The sequence below is a fragment of the Lissotriton helveticus genome, chromosome 5_1 (assembly GCF_964261635.1).
Source record: "Lissotriton helveticus chromosome 5_1, aLisHel1.1, whole genome shotgun sequence".
Taxonomy (NCBI): domain Eukaryota; kingdom Metazoa; phylum Chordata; class Amphibia; order Caudata; family Salamandridae; genus Lissotriton; species Lissotriton helveticus.
Window position 1 is genome coordinate 723,216,541 of NC_136065.1, and position 26,845 is coordinate 723,243,385.

The 26,845-nt window shown below is 44.7% G+C and overlaps 1 protein-coding gene across 1 annotated transcript in view; it reads right to left on the reverse strand.

The window, feature by feature from the left end:
* LOC144754871 (lymphoid-specific helicase-like) overlaps positions 1-26,845 on the reverse strand; it is a 558,671-nt gene that overhangs the window by 438,110 nt on the left and 93,716 nt on the right. The window contains exons 7-10 of the mRNA XM_078643186.1: positions 18,417-18,458; positions 16,950-17,177; positions 15,449-15,631; positions 14,052-14,195 (exon numbers count right to left, since the gene is read on the reverse strand). Coding sequence (XP_078499312.1) covers positions 14,052-14,195; positions 15,449-15,631; positions 16,950-17,177; positions 18,417-18,458 — 597 coding nt within the window. The remainder of the gene's footprint in view (positions 1-14,051; positions 14,196-15,448; positions 15,632-16,949; positions 17,178-18,416; positions 18,459-26,845) is intronic.

Consider the following 26,845-nt stretch of genomic DNA (forward strand, 5'->3'; position numbering starts at 1 on the left):
GGACGTACTGCCTAAAGAGGAATGTTGGTGTATAGCTAACATTCATATTTTATGAGCAAAATGAGCTACTTAGAGAGTGTGCTCCACCCTGTTTTTTGTAAAGAATACATTGTTCTATTGTCGGTTCAAATAAGGACAACTTTGTGTTGTAGGTGAATTAGGCAGGCATTGATAAATAGATTTAACAGCTTGCAGCTCTAGTTGATTGATACCGGAGCTTCTTGAGTTTGAAATCTTATAGTCCCTGAATAGTAAGGTTGTGGAGATGGCCTCCTTATACCTTTAGAGATGCATCGGTTACAGTTATTTGTGGAACTGGGTCTTGAAACAGCCGCCCTTTGGATAGATTTTGTGGATTCCACCATTGCAGAGAATGATACAAGAGACTGTTTACCAACACTAGATCGTGAAGTTGGTCCAGTGACTGAGTCCATTGATGGGAGAGACATTGTTGTAGAGATCTCATGTTGAGTCTGGCATGTGGGACTATGTAAATACATGATGCCATCATACCCAAAAGTCTGAGAAATATTTTGGCGGAATGAGAGTTCCTGTTTGAAACAGTTCAACTAATGTTGGTACATTGTGCATTCTGTCTGTGTTTGAAGATGCAAACGCTAGATTTGTGTTTAGCGTGGCCCCTTCAAGCCCATGAATAATAGCTGGCTGTAGACGAGATTTTTTCAGGTTGATATTGAACCCTAGTTCATGTAGTTAATTTTGGGTCTCAAGTGTTTGGTTTGCAAAGTATGAAAGTATTTTCTTTGATTAGAAAACTGCCTAGTTAAGGGAAAGACATGAATGTTTTCCCTGCGCAGATGTGCCGCCAAAACTGCTAAGCACTGCTAATACTCTTTGTGCTGTAGTGATTCCAAAGAGAAGAACTTTGAACTAATAATGTTTCCCTGCCATAGAATTCTAAGATTTTTTCTGTGTGCAGGATGAAATGGTTTATGAAAATAGGCGTCCTTTAGATCGAAGGTTTCCATGAAGTCTTTCTGTAATAAAGAGATGATCTCTTGGAGAGTGACTATATGGAAATATTGTGATTATGTAATGAGTAAGTGGTCTGAGAACTAGAATGGGCCCGAGAGATCCATCCTTTTGGGGAATAAGGAATTATAGTGAATACACTCCTGTCCCGTGAAATTGTGGTGAAACTGGTTCTATTGCTCTTATTTCTTGTTGCAGAAGGACGTGGTGTTGCATGGATAGTTTGTGTTTGAGAGGTGGAATATTTGGAGGATTTAGGAGTTCGACAATACCCATGTTGGATAATGTCGAAGACCCATTGGTCTGTTGTAACAGTCTTCCAGTTTTGGAGAAACTGTTGAAGATTATCCCCGTTTGGTGTTGTGGGGGGAAAGGTAAAGGAGTCATCGTTGGTATTTGAGGAACGTGCATTGTTCCCTCTGCTTCTTCCTTTAAAATTGTTAACTCTAAGAATCTATGTAGAAGGTTTGAGTTTAGGTTTGTCCTTGAGTTTTATATTGTGAACCAGAGGCATATGTGGAAGCTGCCCTTGCCCCCGGTTTAAAATTGGGCCTACTTAAGGAACCTCTATAGGTGTTAGCTTGTAGAGCTCCCATTAATTTTGGTACCTGTCTTTATTCAAGGTCTGTGTCCTCCTGGGGACCAAAGAGATGTTCCTTGTCAAATGAGAGGTTCAATATGGGCTTTCGTACCACAGGTTTGAAACCGGACACCCTTAACCATGAATGTCTTATTAGGGCACTAGTATTTATACTCCTAGCAGCAGTGTCTGCTGCAACTAATGAACAATTAATATTACCTTCATTAACAATGTATTGACCTCTTTTTCTGTAATCCTCTGGGAGATGTTGGAGAAGGTTCCAGTAATAGTAAGAAGGTAGCAATGCTTGGCGAATTATCTATACACCAATTATTAGCAGCGTGTGCCGCAACTCTTACCAGAGGCATCCATAAATTTAGATTCCCCTTGGTGGTGGTGGTGCATCTCCAGTTGTTTGGAAGTTATCCCTTTTCCTTGTATTGGATACTACTAAAGAGTCAGGAGTTAATGGACCTCTAATAAAAATGGGGACTGATTGTAGAGGTTTGTATCAATGCGAGGAGTAATTATTCTTGCTTTAATTGGTTGTTTGAAAATGTTATCTGCATGAAGTGAGTGTCATACCTTTTAAAAGTGGTAAGTATTGTGCCACTGTGTATTAGATAAAGTTTCAAAGAAGAAATCCTCCTCTATTAAATCCTTCTATAAAGGTACCTGATGAAATGCCTGCTCTGGCTAAGAGGTCCTAATAAGCAGATGCATCATCAGATGGGGATGGACTGCTAGGGTATACATAGGGATCAGTGCCAACATGAAGATAAATATTATAATCCTCCCAAGGATACCCTGGTTGTGTCATCTGGGATGTCTTGATCCTCATTTATTGAGGACTGAAGATATAACCAGCTTCAGACAATTGTGGAGAGTGAGGTGGTGGAGTGGGTGGTGGAGGTGTTGATTGTGGTACAGGAGAAGGAATGGGAATGTGCAATGGCCTAGTTGCAGCATCCTTTTTTTCTTCTTTAGGGGTTGAACAGGAATGTTCAGAGCCTCCTCAAAACTCAACTGCTTCTTAGGAGTTTGTTCTGGTGACTATCATAATTTTATTTGTTCTAAACTGAATTTCAAGTGTTTTTTTGTTTTGGATCGAGCTTTTGGAAAAATTGCTTGAGTATTAGTTCCAGGGGAGATTTAGTACAGAAAAAGCATTTCGGTGGAGGAAGCTTTGCCTTTGATGGAGGAAGGTTCAATTCTGAAAGAAAAGTCTTTTTTGCAGTGCAGAGACCACAGTGTGAGATATTTTGGTCTTGGATGGAAACCCCTGCTGTAGGTCGAACTTTCAGGAGTTGAGCCAGAGGGAGAGGGTTCCAAGTCATGCTTTCGGAGCACGCCATGGCTGGAGTGCAGTGGCCGCCTGTGAGAAGTTCAGTGGAGTTGGAGGATTTGGATTTCAGGGCAGGTGCAGAAGTACTCACAGTACGTTGTTTTTGTGCTGGCTGAAGACTGAATCCTATTCAGACTGAGACTCTGAATCGGAGTCATGAATGGAAAGGGATTTTTTTTTCTGTGCCACTGAAGCCTCTTCCTCCTACTCTTGTCAACAGAAGAGGTCAGGGACATAGTCCATTCGCTTGCGCTCCATCCCTTGTCTAGCCCTTCAATCTTATAGAGTTTTTAGACTGAAAGGACTTACAGGTCCCACAGGTGTCCTGTCAATGTTTAGGTGAGAGACTTAAGTTGCAAACGGGATGTTGGTCGGTGTGAGGGTATTTGGAGTGGCACTTCGGACAGAAACGGAATGGAGTGTGTTCCATCAGCAGGTCATTCTCAATCTCGTTTGAAATGGAGAAGTGTTGCCCGACCGGGCATACCTCAGACCAAAAAGACAAGTCGAAATCCCGCTACAAAATCTAATATGAGATTTATACTATGCTGATAGAAACAATACTGTCTAGATATATATAACACGGACTGAGGAGACTCAAACCAGAGTGCAAGACACTACCTCTGAACCGGTTGGCGGAAAAAAAACCATCTGAAGATGGTGTCTAAGAACATACACAGTATTCCCAGGAGGAGTCACACAACCTTGTGACTCAAAGAAAACTTCTTGGAACAAAAACAACTTATAATCATCCTAGCCCAACAATAGATGATAGACCTATGCAAAGCATGTGTATCTACAGCACACATGCCTCGAACACACCAGTTACCATGTTAAACATAAGCAGCAATTGTTACAAGACGTTACAAGACAGACAACGGTCTACAGTGCAGCACATGTGACAAGATAAATGCAGAATTTGACTGCACCTTTATTAATTGCTTTAGCTTTCACAACCCAACAAAATTGGCTCACATCCCACAGTTTGGGAAACACTACTGTAGAAGTACCACAGCAAAACTAAGCCTGTGCTGCTTAGATCAACTAATCATTCATTGGACCAACCTAAGGCCTGTCTGAATGGTAAAGTATGGAAAACAGAGCTGAATGAAGATGGGATCATTTTTACATATGAGTAGACCACTATATGTATGCACTTCATGCATTCACTACCACCGAAAGGGAGCCTCAATGAAGCCCTAAGCTCAAACGTTAGAACCACAAGGCTAGGGTATGAATGCAAAGTCAAAAAGGTTGGCTAGCCTACAGGTAAAGCTCAAATCTTTTGGAAGATGAAACCCCAACCCAAATTCCAAAATCAGAAAGTGAAAGATATTGGAGCGGTCTTACTATGTAGTTTCAACTAGCAACACCTCTGAAACATGAACAGTTAAAAAGATGGCCCCAATAGTTTCACCCCCCCCCCCCCCCAAAAACAGAATAACCTTAACTCCAGTCAGAAGTGTGAGGGTCTTGAAGACAAACTGTTAAAACGGTCCCTGTCAGGATAAAAAAAAGGGTCTCCCCGTCAATCAGGTCACACATTCTAGTAGGAGTAGTCCAGTTATACAACAGGCAGAGAAATTATCTGTCCCTTCATGGGTGACAGAAGCAATGATCCGGAATACTGCAATATACTTGGGGCACTGACTGAAGGAACAGAGGGAACAAAATCTGGCCCCACTTCTTATTTGGTGCCCTCTGTTACTGCAGTGGACCACTTATCTTCTTGATAACCAGACGACAAACAAAGCACCAGACGACAAACAAAGCAAGAACAAGCAGAGGAGGGACAGCCCGGTTTACTCCAAAGCGGAGATGACAAGTGAGCCAACTAGAGGGTCTACTGTTTTTAAAGTGTGGAAGCTCCTACCTGTTGGGAATTCAGTCATGCTGGATGGATGGATGTTGTAGGCTTCAGAGTGCATTTAGACGAGTGATGTGTTTGTCTAACTTTGAGGCCCACGTCAAGCCCAGTTGCCTAGCACGACTGCCTCCAGTCAAGAGGTGAGGAGTTCCTTCTAGGCTGGAGAATCCTACCCAGGCACATTCCCACACAGGTATATAAATTTAAGCAGGCTTTACATGCAGGTTGTGATGTCCATGCTGGACATCTCAGCTTCACACAGAGGAAACCATTTTTTTCAAACATGTGCAAAGACTCGTAGAGGGAAGAAGCCAGTAGAATGCTTTTTTTTTTTTTTTACTTTTGAAGCTTTAAATCAGGCACCACTCATTTTTAAAAAGGGCCACCCCCTAAAGTCATATATCACACTATGCCCTTCTGCAGGATTTCACTGAAAACATTTCTTGTATGCCTTAGGCAATATGGATCATCACTACAAGGCTAAGTGTTGCCAGTCGCCAAAGTGGAGACTTGAGGTTATAGCCACAGCTTAATCACTTGACTACAGAACATGTGGAGCACTGTGGAATGCAGGGACACAACCAACACTTCACATTTCACCATTGAAGGCAGCTGGCTCTGTATATACTATACCGAAGTGAGGTATAGATTGCACAGAGTCCAGTTGAACCCAAAAGGCAGGCAGAGGTAAAGTAGATAGCACCTCACTCTATTTGTGGTAGAGCAGTACGGCTTTATCAGAAGACAGTGTTAAGCATTTGTTGTACACAGTCAGCATATGAATTCACACACTCAAAGACTGAACTTCCGACCAATTGTTTATGTATAAAAATATTTCTTAAGTTTATATTTTCTAGAACCAAGCAAGCCTGGCACAAGTAAGCAATAAATAGTTAGTAATGCAGTTGTAACAGTTTGGATTCCAACTGTAAATGTACTTTGATTTGATTACAGTAGTGTTACTGATAATGCAATGCTTTTCAGACTACAGTACATATACTTTTACTTGATATTTGACTAAAAATACTATACAGTTACTTTTCAGGTTACTTTTCTCACACAGTTTAGTATACCTGGATACTACACTGGGACATTTCCTGTAAAACAGGAAAGTAAAAGCGCTTGTTAGTAAAATTTTAAAAGATTTCTTTAGGATTGCAAACTCCATACTTCGAAATTTTTCTAGAAAAACAGTCAATGTTATCATATGGTGGAAAAGAATATGCTACTTACCAGTATGCATCTGTTCTTGGCATGTAGGGCTGCTGACATTCATCTGTGCATAGATCGCCGCCTAGTGTTGGGTCCGGATGATTGCACATTGTTGTCCTGGAAGAGTCTTCGAAGTATCACGAGATAGGTGGCTCCTCCCTCTGACTACAGTGTGCATGGGCATACTCTCCATCCTCAGATTGTTTTTCGCCACTGTGGCAGAGATGGAGTATAGTACAGTAAGAGATGTCCATGCAAAGAGTGAATGCTACAGCTGCGACAGGCACCGGGGAGGCGGGTGGGCGATATGAATGTCAGCAGCCCTACATGCCAAGAACAGATGCATACTGGTAAGTAGCATATTCCGTTCGAGGCATGTGGGCTGCTGAATTCCTATCTGTGCATAGAATGTATAGCAGTATCTCCCCTAGCGGTGGCTACCTGTGTCAGCTGCAGCAGTCTGGAAAAGAGTTTTGAGAACAGCCTGTCCTACAGCAGCTTGCTGTTTGGAATGTACATCTACACAATAGTGTTTGGTAAATGTGTGTGTGGTTGACCATGTGGCTGCTCTACAAATTTCATGTAAAGAAATATTTCCCAGGAAAGCCATGGATGCCCCTAGTTTGCGTGTGGAATGCGCCCTAGGGGGAACTGTTAAGGTGCGTTTTGCCTTTAACATATCTGGATGCACTTAACGATCCATCTGGCTATACCAGATTTTGAAATAGTGTTGCCTTTGTGTTGTGGTGAGAAAGCAACAAACAACTTTTGTCTTTCGAAACGCCTTAGTTCTATCTATATAGTATAGCAGAGCTCTCTTGACATCTAGAGTAAGCAAGGCCCTTCCAGCTACTGTCTGTGGGTTTTGAAAGAACACTGGCAGTTCTATGATTTCATTGATATGAAAATGTGATACCACCTTTGGCATGAATTTAGGATTTGTTCTGAGAACTACTCTATTTGCATGTACTTGAATGAATGGCTCTTGAATAGCTAGGGCTTGCAGCTCGCTAACTCTACGAAGTGAAGTAATGGCAATAAGGAAAGCTACCTTCCCAAGGAAGAAATTGTAGTTCGCATGAGTGTAGTGGTTCAAAAGGTGGTCCCATAAGTCTGGTTAAAACAATGTTTAGATTCCAGACTGGTGAAGGTGGGTGTCGTGGTGGAATTACGCGTTTAAGTCCTTCCATAAACGCTTTAATTGCTGGCACCCTAAATAGTGAAAGGTGTTGGCTGATTTGAAGATCTGCTGCTAACGCAGCTAAATGTATCCTGATGGATGAGTAGGCTAAATTGCAACGTTGTAGGTGCAAGAGATAGCAAATGATGTTTTGAGTAGAAGCATCAAGTGGGTTTATATCGTTGTTACTACAGTAAATGATGAAACGTTTTCACTTAGCTGCATAACATGCCCTGGTAGTGGGTTTTCTTGCCTCTGTGATAATATTCATGCAGTCTGGGGGCAAGTTTAGGTATCCAAACTCTAGGATTTCAGGAGTCAGATCGCCAGGTTCAGCTGTTACGTGTCTGGGTGTTGGATTTCTCCATGGCTCTGAGTTAGAAGACTGGGTGTGAGTCGCAGTCTTTGATGAGGCACCACTGACAGTTCTAGGAACGTTGTGTACCATGGTTGCCTCGCCCATGTGGGAGCAACTAGGATCAGCATCAGCGAATGTTGGCGCATTTTGCGTGCCACTAGCGGTATTAATGGAGCTGGGGGAAAGCGTACGCAAATTTGCCTGACCAGTTCATCCATATCGCATTGCCCTGCGACTGCGGATGTGGGAACTTGGCGACAAAGTACTGGCATTTAGCGTTTTCGCTTGTGCAAAACAGATCTATCTCCGGGTGTCCCCACTTCCGGAAGAATGGTTGGAGCACCTTGGGGTGAATTTCCCATTCGTGCATCTGTTGGCTGTGCCTGCTGAGCAGGTCGGCTACTTGATTGTCCTTGCCGGGGAGGTGCTCTGCCATGAGAAACATGTTCCTCTGAATGGCCCATTTCCACACTGTTTAAGCTAGGTGCGACAGCTGTGGGGAGTGTGTTCCTCCCTGTTTTTGAATGCAATACATGGATGTCATGTTGTTCGTCCGGATCAACACAGCTTTGTTGCATAAGTGTGTCTTGAACGCTTTCAGGGCTAGAAAGATCACCATCAACTCCAGAAGGTTGATGTGCATCCTCTTTTGTTGTACAGTCCAGAGTCCCTGTACTGTGTAATTTAGGACATGGGCTCCCCATCCTAGCAGGGATGCGTCCGTGGTTAACACTATTTGTGGGACAGGCTCTTGGAACAGTCGTCCTTTGCAAAGGTTTTGTGGATTCCACCAATGCAGAGAGTTGTATGCCCGACTGGTCACCAACACTAGGTCCTGTAATCGCCCCTGAGCCTGGTTCCACTGCCTTGCTAGGCACTCTTGGAGCAGACGCATGTGTAGCCTGGCATGAGGGACTATGAATATGCACAAGGCCATCATGCCTATTAATTGCATAAACACTCGAGCTGGTAACGAGTGTTGAGGTCGGAACCTGTGGATTAACGTTTGCATTCAGTTGAGGATATGCTTTTGCTGCCAGTGTATCTATTGTTGCTCCCAGGTACTGTTGGACATGGGAGGGTTGCAGGTGAGACTTTGGATAGTTGAGTGAGAAGCCTAAACTGTGCAGGAGATGAATGGTCTTTGACATGTGGCTGGCACATTGCTGGGCTGATGGCGCGTGTATTAGCCAATTGTCCAGATATGGGTACACATGGATGTGTTGTCTCCGAAGATGTGCCGCCACTGTAACTAGGCATTTGGTGAACACTCATGGAGCTGTTGTGACACCAAATGGTAGGACTTTGAACTGGTAGTGCTGTCCTTGAATAGTAAACCTTAGATACTTTCTGTGAGCAGGGTGTATTGGTATATGAAAGTATGCGTCTTTGAGGTCTAGAGTTGCTAGGAAGTCTCCCTGGCGAAGCAATGGTAAGACTTGGAGAGTGAGCATATGAAAATGCTCTGATACAATGTACAGGTTGAGGGGCCTGAGGTCCAATATTAGTCTGAGAGAACCGTCCTTTGGAATAAGGAAGTATAGGGAGTATACTCCTGTTCCTTGATGTTGGAGTGGGACTGGTTCTATGGCCCCCTTTTGCAGCATACTGATGACCTCTTGCTGCAGTAATGTTATATGTTCTTGCGACATTGGACGGTGCACGGGTGGTATGTTGGGTGGTGTTGAGGCGAGTTCGAGGCAATAGCCATGTTGGATAATTTGCCTGACCCACTTGTCTGTAGTGATATTTAACCAGACTGGCAGAAATTGTTGTAGTCTTCCCCCGACCGGTGTTATATGGTCTGGGGTAGTGCCAAGAAGTCACTGTTTGGTGTTTGTGGAGGATCTATTTGCATTGCCTCCACAACTTCTTCCCTTGGTATTATTTCCTCTGTATCCACCTCTGTTTGAGTTCTTGTATGTGGAGTGCGTGTTAGTTTTGTAGGTGGAGGATTGCTGCAATTTATTACCTCGCACTCCTCCTCTATAATTGGAGCGACGAAAGGAGCCTCTGTGTTGTTGGGACTGAAGAGCTCCCATGGACTTCGCCGTTTCAGCGTCCTTTCATTTTGTCCAGAATTGAGTCAACTGCTGGACCGAACAAAAAATCTGGGTTTATGGTCTGATTAAGAATAGTGGCTTGGACTTCATTCTTAAAGCCTGATATGCGAAGCCATGCGTGCCGCCTAAGCAGTACGCTTGTGTTAATAGATCTGGCAGCTGTATCTGCCGCATCTAGAGCACACTTAATTGAGGCATTTGTGATGAACTTATACAGGAGGGAAAGCTCATCTGCCTGATTCTTGTAAGGCTCAGGTAAGTGTTGGAGAAGTTCCTCTAAACTATCATAGTGGACCCTGTCATATCTGGCCAGCAAGGCCTGTGTATTGGCTATTCTCCATGAGTTTGCTGCTTGAGCTGCTACTCTCTTGCCTGATGTCTCTAAAATCTTTGACTCCTTGTCAGGAGGAGGAGCCTCTCCAGTAGTCTGTGAATTAGCACGCTTTCGTGCGTTGGATAAGACTAAGGAGTCTAGAGGTAGTTGTCCCTTGATGTATGTAGGGTCTATTGGTGCAGCCCTATACTTCTTTTCTATTCTAGGGTACATGACACGTGCCCTAGCAGTGTCTTTAAAAATGTAATTTGCGTGCTTGAAGATGCCCTTTAACATGGGGAGTGTTTTCACGTTTCTTTCCGATGTTGTTAGTGTATCAAATAGAAAGTCTTCTCTATAGCATCAGAATGCAGATCTACATTATGGTAGCTTGCTGCTCTATCTATTAGAGAGTTAAAAGCCACTGTATCTTCTGTGGGGGATGGCTTAGTTGGGTTTACTGTAGGGTCTGTAATGGGCAGAGTCCCCTCAGTGTCTGATTCACCTCCCCCACCCCATGCCTGTGAGTTGGGGTCTCCATATGGGTTTTGGGGATATCCAAACCCCACATCTGCATCCTGATCTTCATCTGGGTTGTAGACAGAGCATGCAGGTGAGTCTGGGGCATATGGAGTAGTAAGCATAGCTGGAGAGATAGGTTCAAAAAGAATAGGAGAGGTAGCACAGTCTTTTTCTTGAGTGGAATTCTAGAAAAGTCTTCAGTAGGCAGAGGTCTTTTCTTTTTTGTGTAAACAGTCACTTTCCCAGTTTTTGGGTCAATATATAGTTTTGACTGGTCTGGATGATAATCTCTTCTTCCACAGTCTTTGGCCTTGGTGCCGTAGGTTTTGGTTTGACCTTTTTCGGTTCAATGCCTTTAATGGGTTCGACCACTTTGTGGTTGGATCGGTTTTAGAAGTTTTGACAGGTTTTGTCGGTTGGACGTCTTTGACAGGCTTCACCACCTTCTTCGGACCGAGCGGTTTCGTCGGTTCGGCAGCGTCTTTAGGTGGTAGAGATGTCTTCAGAGCCTGCGGCTTTGGCTCGATAGCCCTCTTCGGATCGATGGGCTTCGGCTCGACCGATTTGCTTTGGTCCACCTTAGGTTTCACTTTCGGTTCGACGTTTGACTTGGGCGTAGGCCTTTTGCTGTCGTTGACCGTTTTTTTCCCTTTGTCGATAGTTGAGCCTGGTTTGCACGATTCGACGTGCTTTTGCTTGGATGTCGAGTCGACTCGACGGCTTTGGGCTTCGAGGTCGACTCGACGGCTTTGGGCTTCGAGGTCGACTCGACGGCTTTGGGCTTCGAGGTCGACTCGACGGCTTTGGGCTTCGAAGGTTTGATTGGAACTGTGGCCTTCGGGTCGGCGCCCTTCGGCTTAATCACCTTCGGTTCGACAACGTTCGGTCCGAAGACTGTATTGTCGATGAGTTTCGGTTTCGATGGAACCAGTGTTGTATGTCGTGTCTCAGAAGGCTCTTTTTGTATGTTCTTAGCCGGGCGGTATGGCGGGGCTATAGAAGCAGTATGTTGATCTTGGCTAAGGCCTGCTGGCGATGCCTCGACCTGAGTCTCTGATATCGGTGTAGTGTCTATATGGGGCGGTGTACTCACGGTTCGTCCCTCGTCGTCATCGGAATAGTCTTCGACAGCTACGATGTCTTGATCGTATTCCTCAAGATCGACGATTTATTCTTCTTCGTCAAGGTAATATTCGGAGTCGTGGTCCGAGTATTGATCTTCGTCTTGATCCGAGTCTTCGGCGTTAACTAAGTCTTCCTCATCGCCGAAGATATTTTCGGGGTCTGTTGCCGATCTCTGCATTTCTTGCCTCGCCGCCCGTCGATTCCGGATCGTCTTTTTGGACCGGAACTGGGCACAGGCTAGGCAACTATCTTCATTGTGATCTGGAGGTAGACATTTGTTGCACACTGGATGCTTATCTGTGTGCGAGAACTTTAGTTGCACTGCGGGCAGTACTTGAATGGACTTCGTTCCATCGACGGCCGGTCCACGTGGCGTCGAGAAGGCCTAACGGCCCGATTCGACGACCGGAGTGCAACAAATGTTGAAGAAGTGTATCGGTACTGAGCGCTAACCATACCGACGGATCCGAAGGCCTTTTGGCCTTTAGAAAAGTTTTTGTTGATTCCGAACTTGGAGTGCTGGAAAGTACATCCGAACCCAATGGCGGAAAAAAACAATCTGAGGATGGAGAGGATGCCCATGCGCACTGTAGTCCGAGGGAGGAGCCACCTATATTGTGATACTTCGAAGACTCTTCCAGGACAACAATGTGCAATCATACGGACCCAACACTAGGCGGCGATCTATGCAGATATGAATTCAGCAGCCCACATGCCTCGAACATAGTGTTATCGGTTTAACCGTAAGTACTTTGTTGTGGTAGTTTGTGTTCTGGGGTTAGACTCCGGGATCTGACAGAGTTAAGGATGCACTCGTTACACCCTCAGTGGCACTAAGGCGGCCGGGTGCAGAGTGCTGAGGCCCAATGTTATCCACTGGGGGATATGGGGTCCCTGGTTGGTGCATGCCGACAAGCAGGCCACTGGGTTGTAGAAGCAAAGCTACTGGACTTCAGGTCAGGGCACATGGGCGTTTAGGCCAGCACAAAAGATGCACCCTCAGAGGCACTGGGGCTGACGGGTGCAGTGCTATTTTGGGGTCAGAAGTCCGGTAGCTTTCAATGGGGAGTCTCGAGTTTGCAAAGCACCGCAGGGTCGGGGACGAAGGTCTTCAGGGTGTGACAACCGCCATGGCAATGGGTTGTTGGCATGGCACACAGATGTGGGCCATGTTGACTCTAAACTTTGTTCTGCACCAAAACGTGCAGCATGCAAAGGCAGTGTTTGAGTAATGGTACAGGGCCTCTAAGGGTGGCGCAATAAGTGCTACAGCCCTTAGAGTTCTTCCCTGGTCACAGTGCCCTGGGTACCTGTGGAACCATTTACCAGGGGCAGACCTGTGGCCAGATATGCCAATTGGGTTCGTTTTGGTGAAAGAACACAGGCCCTGGGAACCTGATTGGCAGGGACTCAGGGCACATCAAGTCAAAGTGCAACAGTAGTCTGGCAAAAAGTGGGGGGTTACAGCAACAGAACCCCACTTTTACACTAGGCACCTGATCGTCAAGAGCCCAGGGCACACCCCAAGCACATCAGCAAATCAGCAAAAGGTGGGGCAACCATGCCGAAAGAGGGCACTTTCTCACAAACATGTGTAATATATGGAATGTAAATATATGTGAAATTCTAAAGTGATGGTTAAAATTGTTTCATTTATCTTTCCACAGTTTGTAAAGGACTCTTGTAACTGCCCAGCAGTATGTGAAATCCTTAAAGAAGAAATTGCTTCACTTCAATAATGAAGTTTTTGGTGGATACTCTACATGCAAATCGCACAGCTCTGGCTTTTTTCCAGTGCCTCCTTGGAAGGAACATCCCAGAGGCATTCATAGACCCACACTGGCAAATCAGTTGCACACACAAATAGCCAAAAAAAACAAAGACCTTTAGTCATGCATTTGAGTTAGATTCTTCTCCTTTAAGCAAAAGCTAGAGTAGTAAAAGACATGAAGGTGTCCACAGTTGTCAACTGACGTGTAATATTGTATTTAAGGAATAGGCAGCACCAATTTACAGGCTAGTTTGACAAGGTGGTCTCTCAAAAGAGTATATCAGACTCCTTTCTCTGAAGATCGCAATATGTGACTTCGGTTCAACTACGAAACACTAATCAGCTCGTAGCAGTGGTTAAAAACAAAAGCAACACTTTGTGGAGCAGGGTCATTTTGTGAAAAGACATCCTGAACCACTTAAGGCACAATGTGAGAAGTAGAGTTGCTGGTCAAATTTGAAGTCCATCAGACACTACAACACTAATAACCAATGGAATCATGCAAAAAACATCCTAGGCAGTTGCTTAATAATCTCTCCCTCTAGCAGATGTGAGCAAACACTGCTGTCATCAGGTGTCATTCAGAAACCCTCAGACAGCAAATTGTTTATAGAGCTTGAAAATCATAATTTAAATCTGAAGCAAAAAATCTGACTTCTGGACTTAGAGGATCATTACATACTGACATTTCAGCCAAAGCATTTGCATTTAGTTTACAGCACCTGTAACACTGGTCGATCTCTCATGGCAATTTCATAGGAAGTAATAACCACAGGATGAGTCTGCAACACTCCTTCACGTTTAGAAATTTTGCGTGCCAATTTCCGGCGTGTTAGCTGATCTCCATGGTACAACAAGATAGGAACCTAAGAGAAATGCATTAACATTTAAATGTGTTGTGTCTACACCGCATTTAAGAGAATCACATAGTTCACTACTCCTACGAGACTTATTTGGTTCAATTAGTGAAGGGTCTTTGAACTTAATAGTTTAAGCTTCTGTTTGTACATTACCGTTATTATCCCAAAAATATACGTTTTTTTAATTAGTACTATATTTAGAGTAATATTCGAATACATACAGTTTGTAAGTTGTAATGACATGAAATCTATAAAGTTAGGCAATACTATCTGATGGTGAAAAACATTCAAACTACAGTCACTGATTGGACATTGTTCATCTCGAGATTATCAACCGCGAGTGCTTTCGGTTACAAATATTCCTTTGAAGAATTATATAATACATACACACAAGATTAGATTCCGTAAAGGGCTATTTATTTCCATTTTTTCACTGGGCATTCTTATACGAGTTTACAACGGTTTAAGACTGGCTTTGACTCGTCCTCAACCCAGTTTACAGCACAATTTAGCAAATGAGTGTGAAGACCATACATTTGGAAAAGTTAGAACCATATGTTAAACAATTATAGACAAAGCAGAGTAAAATCGTGTTCTACACTTATAGGTCTTGAATTTTTATACAACATGTTCATGGCAGTACAGCAAACACGTGATTTGGCTAATGACATTCAAGCCCACGCCTTTCAAGGGTGAAAGCGTGATTAAGAATTGCAATCAAACTATTGTTACATGAAAGTGTATTGCGACCAAAACATTTCAGTTGGGTACCCCCATAGGATATGTAAGCAATACCCTTTGGAGTGACAATATTAGGTTACTGTATTAGTCTTATCAGTTTTAAGAAAGCCACATACTTACAGGCCACTAAAAAAAAGGGTGAAACAAGTGTTGACAGTACTGCTAAGAACATGTAGAAGGAAAAGAAAAACAAATTTGAAAACAAAGTAAAAAATATAAAAAGAATAGGTGAAATTTTTGCCCTGTGCTTGCTTCTGAAATGTATTTATTCCCTTATTACTGTACATGAACTAAACTTACATTAAGACTGGGCTCTTACACTGAGACAGGGTATTGAGTCTAACCAGTGCTCACTACACTACCTAACATACTTTCACTCAAACTGACAATTAACATGGGTGATAGGGAGCTGCTGGGAAATTCTCTATGAATATGCTCCAAAACACAGGACAAACAATATTGAGGATATACAGAAGGGAGGGGTGAGAAAATAATTTTAAAAAAAGAATATGAAATACCTCTGGACTGAATCGTTTGAATTCTGATACCCAGTTGGGGAGTGTAGACAGAGGACCACATACAAAGAACGGTCCTGCCACTCCTCGCTCAACCATCATTGCAATAGTGGCAATACACTGGACTGTTTTTCCCAAACCCATTTCATCGGCCAAGATTCCATTAATACCGTTTTCCCAAAGCATCTGCAATAGATTAGAGAGGAGAAACAGACTATTTAAAATTTCTAACAAGTGCATGCACGGTTTAAAAAAAAAAAAACTCAATTCAAATGTTCAATTCTATTGATGGGAGTAGTCCGTAACACACGTTAGACTCTTCTAGGTTGCAGCTCCTTAGCCTGTTGAAGATCCCTTTGATGGTGTGCATAAAAAAAAACTATTCCTATTTTGTATGCTGGCTCCACCTCACCGACTCATGAAGTCGCACAACTAGAATGGTTTGCATTTACTAATATTTAGTTTAGTCCTTCGTACAATTTTGAATGTGGCATCCCTTCCCATAAAACGTGTTTCTCTACAGGTAGCGTAGTTGATGGGGTGAGGAGCAAGTCTTTTCATAAACTTTTATATTGGTGAGAGCAGATCACAAAATGTGTGACTGCATGCATTAGTTGTGAACGGTTTTTGTTTTTTTTAAAGAAAAGGGAGCAGCTCGAATAATAGTAGAGATTAAGGGCATAACGGTGGTCTAAGAAACACTACCATCTGGTGCTTTAATGACCGTTCTGACAAGTGGCATGGGATGGATGGAAGCAGGTCCATTGTGCTTAATTTGTAGCTACACTTCAATAGTACTTTTCTCTTAAAACTCAGAGTGTGAAGCTTGGTCTTCAGTCTGATACTACAGACTGGGAAGCCAGTCTGATACTACAGACTGGGAAGCCAGAGGTAACGGCTACTGTGTGCAAGTAAAGGAGATGTAGGGAAAGGGGCAGAGGAACACTAAGCATGTGTGCAGATCTGTGTGCCCAGACACCCCTACCCAGAAAGCTGCAAACTTATTTACCCAAAATAAAATGGCTACAAGAGTAAACAAACTCCATAAAACTTAACTTGACAGTTACAACCAAAGGTTGGCTGATCAACATTTCAATGATGCAACCAATGACCAAAGAGTTGGCTCATAAGCTCTAAAACAAATCAAAAACTGGAAAGCCACAACCAAAAACTGATTTTAGAAGTAATGTTTCATTCGAAATATAACAAATATTTTGAGGCTCTTTATATACAATCAAAGGGAAATAAGAAACCATATCCGGCAAAATAGCCCTGACTAAGTACTAATTCAGTCAACATTCATAACAGACTAATCCCTAAAGACTCAAATTGACATGGTGATTGTGGCAAAGGCAGACATTAGATTGGTTTGTAAAATTTCAAGGAAAATACCCCTAAAAGTAGGTTGTGCAGAATTAGTTCAGTAGAACCGCTAAGCAACTAAATTGTCAAGACATCAAAAACCTAAACGAGCCTACGATAACAAAAGTTACACTGGACATACCCGGAGCCATTCCATGCCCTCCACCTGATACCAGCGCATTAGTCCTCCTGTGAAGTACTTTGGCTGTTGGTAAGGAACTGGCTTCCCATCAAATTTCCTCACTGGATCAAGCAAATGTTTCGCATTGTGCCGCACAGCTTGAGCAAGCCGGTCCTTAATGGCAGAGTTTGAATCTCCATTTTTCTCAAGGTATTCTTTACTGAGTTTACTGGGGGAAGAGGAATCTCCCTATCAGAGGAAAGAAAAAAATATGTTATTAGAAAACAAAGTCGCAAAAACCAAATACCTCAGTCAGAAGAGAAAAAAAAAACACAAGAGCCTCAACATTCATTTAATCTTGCTTTCAGAATTTGGGAAAAATAAACTCCTAACTTTCCCCATCAATAACACGTTATGAAAAACACGGGCCAATTTAAATAGGGTCCGGAACGTTAAGTGCCAAAAAATGGGAAAGATTAAGTAATCATTTGTATTTAACAAGTCTCTTGTGCAAAGTATTGGCCTAATTTGTAGCTATGTAAATCAATAGGTGAAAGGCTCCACTTGAGCATATAGGTGGTGTTCAAGGGTATGTTCCAGCACTTGGACTTCAGACAGAGCATCCATGAGCGTGGACATACAAGGATGTAGTAGCGTTGATCCCAGCATGAGCAATCCATCATACCATACAAATATCTAAGTGCCTGCTTGAAAGTGGGGGGTGTATGGACGGAGAAAGACCAATTAACAGTGTGTAGAGAGCATGTGCTCTAAATAAATTAAGTCACTCTAATGGCAAACCGTTAGGACAAATTCAATCATGGGGCACAATAAGCTTCCAAGCAGATTACTACATCTAGTGTCTGCAAGTAAGGCAGTATGTAATGGACAATCTTTGTAAGGGCAAAACTGAAACCGGAATGATACAGCTGTGACTTGCCTAAGTGATCCTGAATGAAAGCACGGCAAAAAGGAAAGTTGTTGAAACACTTTATTCACAGTCTAAAACTGGTATAAGTCTGTCAAATCCAGACATAAGCAAAACAACTTTTCAAATTAGATATATCTGGTATTTTACTATAATTAGAGGCAAGGTGCCACAAGTGAAATAAATACAAATAAAGCACTTGCCAGTCAATTTCACACTACTTTGTGCAACTGCACAAATAATTACTATAATTTCCAGACAAAAGGGTTATTTAGCTAATAGGGGACTTTTACTTAATTTTATACTCCAAAACTGCTTTAAGATGTAGCCAGCATATCCACATTTACTGTCAGTAAATGCTATGTTTAAATCAAGCTTTTAAGTGACCTAAATTGAAAGGAGAAAAGGCATTAATAACTTCACTACTACTATGAGAAGCAAACTGAATATTAAGCATAAACAAAATCCACAATTGGAATGAAAATAATATACTAATCACAATGCAGACAAAATTCAGGTGCCAAGGGCTGGCAAGTAATGTTCGATGAAGAAATAATTACCTCATTTTCCACTTTACTTTTTTTGGCCACCGATAGGATCTCCTAAAAATACAACACAGGTTAGCATGACTTAAGCATGTGCAAATCTGGACAGAGCAATTCATGTTAGAGGCTAGGCATTTAAAAGCTTACTTCAAATCAGTGGTTTTCCTTTTCATTGAGAAACTGGGTGATAGCGGTGTTCTTAAATCCGAACTCAAGGTCAATACACCCACAGGGTAGAACAAGACATAACTCTCGGATTATCAAGCCAACCTCACCATCAGTGACCAAGCAAATAACAGGGTGGGGGATAATGGACCCACAACAGACCTACGCCTGCCAGAGGGAGAAAATATAAACTTAAGGATTCGGAATGTTATCTTGGACTTGAGAGTTTTTAAATTTAGCAAAGATAGTTACGCAGTTTCAAATAGCGTAATCAATTATGCTCATTTCGTGCACCTTTTTATACAACCCTGTGCAGATGAAAACATTCACAACATATTTAAATTATCTAAATATCCCTGAAATCATGGTGCGCTTATGGATGAAGTTGGATATGGAGTTCTTCAGATAGGTCACTAACCCATTTCGTTAGTAATATCAGACTTTTAATAATTGCTGGGGTTGAATCATGTGGTCTAGGAAACCGTTGTCCATACTCAAGGCAAAGCCAATTATTTAAGGGTGTATGTCAAGTAAACAGAACCTTTGGACGACATACAAAGTAGCCTTTTTCTGTAAATGTTACTTTTGATGCAAAACGATGCACTTCCAATCGCAATTCGAAAGTAACATTTAATAAAAAGGAGAAATGTTGCTCATGCAAACACTTCCGAGTTTTTAACAGACGTACTTTTCATGCATAACATGATCATCATGTTTACAGGGGAACATCACACCAAACCTTAAGCTTATTTTTCATGTATTTATTTGAAAGAGTAGGGAGCATAAAATAGTCAAGGATTAAGAGACTTTAGTAGCAGGCTCTTGCATTGGAGGATTAAAAAATATTAATTAAAAAAAAGAAAACAGCCCGAATGCACGCATTGGCTCCTACTTGGGAGCTGTAAATGTTATTTAAGAAGTATTTCATCAACAGGGCCTACAAAGAGATCCAAATTGTCACAGAAGTAGTACATTAGCGTAGCTGGCATTCTCAAAATGTGGAGTCAACTTTTACAACTAAAGTTAAAGGTCTCTTTAAAAAAGAAACACCCAGGTCAAACGGCTTCATTGGTGAAGCTTTTGCTTTAAATCAGACCATTAGCTCCTAAAGATTATTCAGGTTGGTATCAAGATTTTGAATCCATTCCTTAGTTACAGTGGCATGGTTTTCAAAGCTATGTAATTACACTATATCAGGTTCTTTCACATGAGAGGTATTACATTTTTATAATTTCAGAGTAACTAAGAGTGACACCTTTCACAGGCAAGATCAAGGTATGACAAGGGAAACAAACCTGAGAAATAAAACCCATTTGGGGAATGAGAAACTAAGTTAACTGGTGCAAAGTGTAAGAAATAACTGAAGGACTTCTATTTATCAGACTCCTGTCCAGGTAATATACTTCGAATCATACAAATATCGGGAGCCTCCTTTGCAACATGAAATCAAGGATCTGCACACTAGCTCAGGAGCGGTGTTTTTTTGTGGGTATGTTTTTAAGGCAGGTGCTAACACAGATGGTCAGCATCTGTGGTGGGGCGGGCCCTCGTTCCTGGCAAAATCAGGAGATCATCAGTACTCTGAGCCTCTGACGCCACGCGAGTGGCCCAGTCCAACAGAGAACCGAAGTCGGAGAGGACCCCACAACATGTAACACAGTTGCATACTTCACGCAGCGCCAGGCAAGCCCCCTATGTCACCTTCTGAGTTATAACACCGGCAGTGCCTAATTGTGCTCTGCTACACACAGGCTGGTAACTAACTTAATTGGGCCACGGCCGCAGAAGAGCGATTCAGTCCGCAATGTGGTGGCGCTCCATTGGTGGCAGCGATAGAGGCTACAGGCGTGGGCAGGCTCAAGCGTCGAGCCACTGTGTGCAGCAGTTCAGGTTTGCCGCCGAGGCCCCGGCCCGCCTCCGGTGTCATCCAGGGGGTAAAGCGAGTGTCCCCAATACCGTTTACGCATGTCACACTTTCATACTCACAGGGAGCAACAGTGTCATGCCGCGATCACCAAGTCACGAGCTGCAATTAGCGGACACCCTGCAGTACCTGCATTGCATTATTTGCACGTTAGCTTGAATACACACCTTCTGCCCGGCAGAGTGGCAAGTGGCGTGCCTGAAGTGAGTGTGCACGTTCATAACATATATTTATTTTTATTAAGTTTTATATAGAGCTGGCCAGACCCAAGGGTACCGGAGCGCTTTACAACAGTCCTACTGCTAAAATCACAGAATACAGATACAAGTGTGATGTACCACGGCCAACAACAGGGCACTCAGCTACCACTCGCACCCCCCCCCCCGCTGCAGTGCCTATGAATTGCGCTCCAGTAGGCCTGGACAAGCAAACATTGCCAGATGTGAAGGAAGGTACCTAACTGACCACCCCCCCAAAAGCAGTCCCCCGTGGGTGCCCTCCCCATCAACACCAGTTTCTGTCCCGTCATGTATATTCTGTGTAATACCTTTAGCTGCACCAGTCGTAGTTTGGCGGGGATTGCTACCACCCGGGGGGGGGGGGGGGGGGGGGGGGGGGGGGGGAGGACACAGCCTCCTGCCAGTCCTAGTCATCCAGCTCAATACCGTCTGCCGTCCACTTTTGTCGAAGATGTACAAGAGGGTCCTCCATGTTACTTATAAGCTTGTTATAAATGAGGGAGATGGATTTCTCATGGAGATACTCGTCCAGTATCCTATCTTCCAGTGGAGAGGCCTCAGGGTGGAACCCTTGGGAAAGGCCGAGCGCAGGGCGTGGCAAATTGTCTGTAGCGAAAGTGTTCTGTCCCAGCTAATTCGTATTGCTCCTGCACAGAGAAATGTTTTTATGACCCTTTTTCCCCACATATCCTGAACACGGAACCAAACTGGCAGACACGGTTAAGGACCACAGCCAATCCATTGCGGACCTCGCTCCTACGGTGGTGGAACACTCTTCCTCCCTGCAGCAACTCAAACAAGTGACTACGCTTATGGACCAGGTGGAGGATGCGGAGGGCAGAAATCCAGGCAATAACATCCGCATCATTGGATTGCCGGAACGTTGTGAGGGGGGCAGAGCGGCTGATCTCATGGAAACGTGGTTCAGGGAAAATGTGTCGCAGAGGGACTTTCTCCATACTTCTGTGTGGAAAGGGCACAAAGAATACAGACGGGCCAACCTAAACCTGGAGAGCCGCCCCGCCCTTTGATTGTCAAAATCCTCAACTATAGAGACTGATCTATTACTGCAGAAGGCTAGAGAAAAGATGTTAATTCAGTACGAAAACCACCGCATTTCTTTATACCCGGACTACAGAGTGTTGGTGCAAAGACAGAGGTCTTCTTACCAGGCGGTGAAGAAGAAACTACAGACCGCACAACTCCAATACGCCCTCTTGTATCCTGCCCGACTGAAGGTAATACACGACAAGAAGACTCACTTCTTCGAAAGCCCAGCAGACATTGAGGAATGGATGGAGGTAATGTGCATATGTTCTAGCCAAACAAGTCACCCGGAAGCCTCCTCACAGGATTCAGACGTGCTCCCAAAGCAGTCCTCCAGAAGAACCCAGAGCACTAACCGGGGCAAGGGAGGTGCGGGGGCCTCGCGAGAACAGCAGTGGCGAGACCAAGAGGGGGCACTGGCAGTGGCCAGATCCTTCCGCGAAGATTCGAACAAAATCACTACAGACTCGGAGGACAGTACTCTACATTCAGACTCCGAACACAGCGTAATCCTTTTCCCCACCATCACACAGAGAGCAGCTTAAGAAATGATTGACAATTGAATGCGGCAGCCAGGTCACGGACATTTGGGACTACTACTGCCAACTTTGCCCTTGTAGTGGGCATGCACCTGGCACCGGAGAGACTGTGGTATCCTTTTACTGGTGTAGTTAAATGTGTGATCTGATATACCCTACGTGAGTGAGCCATTGTGTCTAAGGACATTCCAGGACCATGTTAGAAGAAAACAAGTTACTTACCTGTAACTTTGGTTCCCCAGTATTGGTAACTTTCATAGATTCCCATGCTTTGTATCATTCCCCGTCGTCATGTGGGAGCCTCGGTAGTATAAAAAAAACATAGAAACAAAAGAGAAACTAGGCCTAGGCCTCATCTCATTTTGTATCCTATCAACCTCCTTTTTGTAAAAAAGAGACCAAACTTGCCAGGACCAATCAGAGCAGCCTCACCCTCTAGAACCTTCCTGAGCGAGCTCAGAGCCTCAGATTTTCGTAGCCGTTGTGCAAACCGCCACTAACTCTGTAAAAAGACTGAGCTTTCCAAGGGGAGGCGGGCGGGCGCATGGGAATCTATGAAAGTTACCAATACTGGGGAACCAAAGTTACAGGTAAGTAACTTGTTTTCTTGCCCCAGTATTGGAACTTTCATAGATTCCCATGCTTTGTATCAGAATAGCTAGCAGTACAGCACCATGAACACATTTTGTAAATACATGGCATCACATAACCATAGAAAAAATACATAAAGTACAGTAAAAACAAACAAAATGTGCTCACCAGGATGGAGGGATCGTAGGGAAAGCTCACCTCTCAATGAAACAGATTCCGCAGGACTGCCTGACCAACAGCCGCATCATCTCGTCCTGCAGACTCCAGGCAGTAGTGTTTCGTGAAGGTATGAGTACTGCTCCACGTTGCTGCCCTGCAGATGTCCTTAATGGCAACTCCCGAAAAGAGAGCCACAGACGAAGCCACCGACCTCGTGGAATGTGCACGGACTCTGCCGTCCAGCGGCTTGCCCGCTTCCTGATGACAGAATTGAATCGCACTGGAGATCCAGCGGGAAATGCCAGTCTTTGTCAAAGGCAACCCCTTACGAGGTGCACTGTAGGACACAAACATCTGAGTAGACTTCCGAAAGGGACGTGTGCGCTCCAAGTAAAACTTTAAGCATCGTTGAACGTCCAAAGAATGGAGCGTACGCTCCGCAGGTGTAGAAGGATGCGGAAAGAAGGTTTTCAGAATCACCGGTTCATTCAAGTGGAACTCAGATGGCACTTTCGGGATGAATTTGGGATTAGTCCGAAGAACCAGACCTTGTCTTGTAAATTGCAGGAATGGATGCACTATGGAGAGTGCCTGAAGCTCACTCACTCTTCTAGCTGATGTTCGAGCCAAGAGGAGTGCTAGTTTCCAGGAGAGGAACTTTAAGTCTGCCTTGTGAACCGGCTCAAACGGAGCTTTCATGAGCTGAGCCAAAACAAGGTTGAGCTGCCACACTGGTGGAGGACGACGAACTGGAGGATACATCCGGAATAGGCCCTTCAAGAATTGTTTAACCACCCTAGAGGACCATAAGGAAGGACCTGCCGAACTGCGTCGAAACCTGGATATGGCCGCTAGATGCACCTTTACTGAGGAATGTGCCAAACCAGACACAGCCAGAGATAGTAAATATGGCAACAATTGATGAGGTTGGGACGTGTAAGGATGGAGACCTTGACCTTGACACCATATGCAGAATCTCCTCCACTTTGCTTTATAAGTCTTATTGGTACTTGGTGCTCGGGCCTGAGCCAAAACCTCTCTGCATTCTCGAGAAAGTGTTAGATGACTGAACTCTGTGTTCAGGAGCCACGCTGTCAAGTGAAGCAACTTCGGATCCGGGTGGTAAACCTGCCCCCGACTCCTGGACAACAGTGCCGGAATGGGTTGTAGGCGAATTGGAGGAGCTTGGGAGAGCCTCAGAAGCTCGGTGTACCGGAATTGTCTGGCCCACGCTGGAGCAATTAGAATCATTTTGCAGGGCTCTGCCTTCAGTTTCCTGAGAACTCGAGGAATGAGTGGAATTGGAGGAAAAGCGTAAAAGAATGCGCTGTACCAATCCATCGAAAGAGCGTTCCCCAGGGACCCCTGATGGTGAACCCAGCTTGCATAAAACTGGCATTTGGCGTTCTCCGGGGAGGCAAAGAGGTCGATGGATGGAGTTCCCCAAATCGAGAACACCCTGTCCAGAATAGTCTGATTCAACTCCCACTCGTGATCCACTTTTGCCTGTCGACTCAAAGCATCCGCCCTGACGTTGAGTGTTCCTGCCAGGTGTTCGGCTCTCAGAGTAATGTTGTGTAGAATCGCAAAATCCCAGATGTGTTGAGCCTCTGAGGACAGAGTCTGCGATTTGGTCCCTCCTTGTTTGTTTACATAGTGCATGGCTGTCGTATTGTCCGTCCGGACCAATACTGTATGGTTGCGAACTCTCGGAAGGAAAGCCTGCAACGCCAATCGAATGGCTGTCAGCTCCAGGAAATTGATATGGCACTGGCGCTGTTCCGGAGTCCAGTGGCCACGGACTTGAAGCTCTCTGAGCACTGCACCCCAGCCTTCCAACGAGGCGTCTGTGGTCATGATCATGGGTGAAGGTGAACTCCTGAAAGTTAGACCCTGGGCAATATTGACCTTTGTCAGCCACCATTCGCTTGCCTTTGTCATTGCTGATGTAACTACCACCATGTCGTTGAACGACCCCTCTGCCTGGCGCCATTGCTTGTCCAGTTCTTCCTGCAGAGGACGCATCCGCAGCCTGCAATGCGGAACCAATGGTATGCAGGATGACATCGATCCGAGAAAGGATTTGAATTGGCGGACCGAAAGGCATTTCTTGTGGCATAGTTGTCGAGCTGAACCCATCAGCTTCTGTTGACGTTCCTCTGAGGGCCGAGCTGTACATTCTGTGGTGTCCAAAATAGCCCCCAGGAATCTGGCGGTCCTGGAGGGCAGTAGAACTGATTTGCGTTCGTGCAGCTGAAGGCCCAAGCGACGGAACAAATGGACGCAAGTTGACACTGCGTGAGAAGTTTCCCTGAAGGATGGTGCCTTTACGAGCCAGTCGTCTAGGTAAGGGAAAACTTCCACAGATTGTGTTCGAAGAAACGCTGCTACTGGTGCTAGAACCTTGGTGAACACTCTTGGTGCTGACCGAAGGCCGAACGGTAGTACCTTGAACTGGAAATGGCTCTTTCCCACCGTGAAGCGTAGGTATTGTCTGTGAGCTGGGTGGATTGGAATATGGAAATCCGCATCTTCTAAATCCAGCGACGCTAAGAAGTCGCCTGGATTCAAGAGAGGAAGAATTTCCTGGAGAGTGACCATCCTGAAAGAGAGTTTGATGAGATAGGTGTTGAGCTCCCGAAGGTCTAAAATGGGACGCCAAGTCTCTTTCGTTTTTCGCACAAGAAAAAACCTTGAATAGAAACCCATGCCCCTCTGGGAGAGAGGAACCGGTTCTATTGCTCCCTTGAGGAACAATTGATGGGCTTCGAGATGGAGTAAACCCAGCTGACCTGTGCGGATGGCGCCCGGAGCTCTCGTTGGAGGGAGGTCTTGGAATTCCAACGTATGGCCACTCTCTATTATCTTGAGGACCCACTGGTCCGATGTGATCGACCTCCAGCTGTTCAGACAAAGGGATATCCTGCCCCCCACTGATGTGACTGGGAGGGGAGGAACAGTAGGTAGAGCCGGGAGGCCGCTATTGCCGCTTGGTGTTGTCCCGGCCTTGACGGTTCTGACGGCCTCTTGGCTGATGGCGAGAGAAAGACGCCGATTGTCCTTGTCGTTGATTGGAGTACTGGGGTTTAAACGACTGTGAAGGTTGTGATGAATACCTCTGCTGGTTACCTCTGTACGATGCAAATCCCCTGCCTCGTGCGCCCCTAAAGGGGACTTTACGGTAGGTTAGGGACCCCAAGGACTTTGCTGTATCCGTGTCCTTCTTGATATTCTGCAGGGTATCGTCGACATGTTTGCCAAACAACATTTCCCCATCAAACGGGAGATCCAGGATCTTATTCTGGACTTCCTGGCGGAACCAGGTGGCTCTTAACCAGCCCTGGCGTCGAAGGACTGCTGAGCCTGCTAAGGCTCGAAACGCCGTGGAAGCAATGTCCATTGCACAGTCGATGACTTCAGCAGAAGACTTTTCCCCTTCAATCAGCACTTTCTTGGCCTCCTCCTTCAAGGGTTCTGGTAACAGTTCCACGAAGGGTTCCATGTAGCACCACATCTGGCGGTCGTAACGGCCTAGGATGGCAAGAGCATTTGCCGCTCTAACAAGCAAGCTGGCCATGGTTGAAAACCGCTTTCCGACATTATCAAGACGACGACCGTCTTTATCCGGAGGCGTGGTTAAAGGAGTGGATGGATTCTTAGACTTGCTCTGGGCTGCCTGAGAGATTACGGAATGCGGTTTTGGCTGACCAAGAAGGCAAGCTGGACTGCCTTCCGGAGCCTTGTACTTCTTTTCCAGTCTGGGGAGGACTGGAATTACCG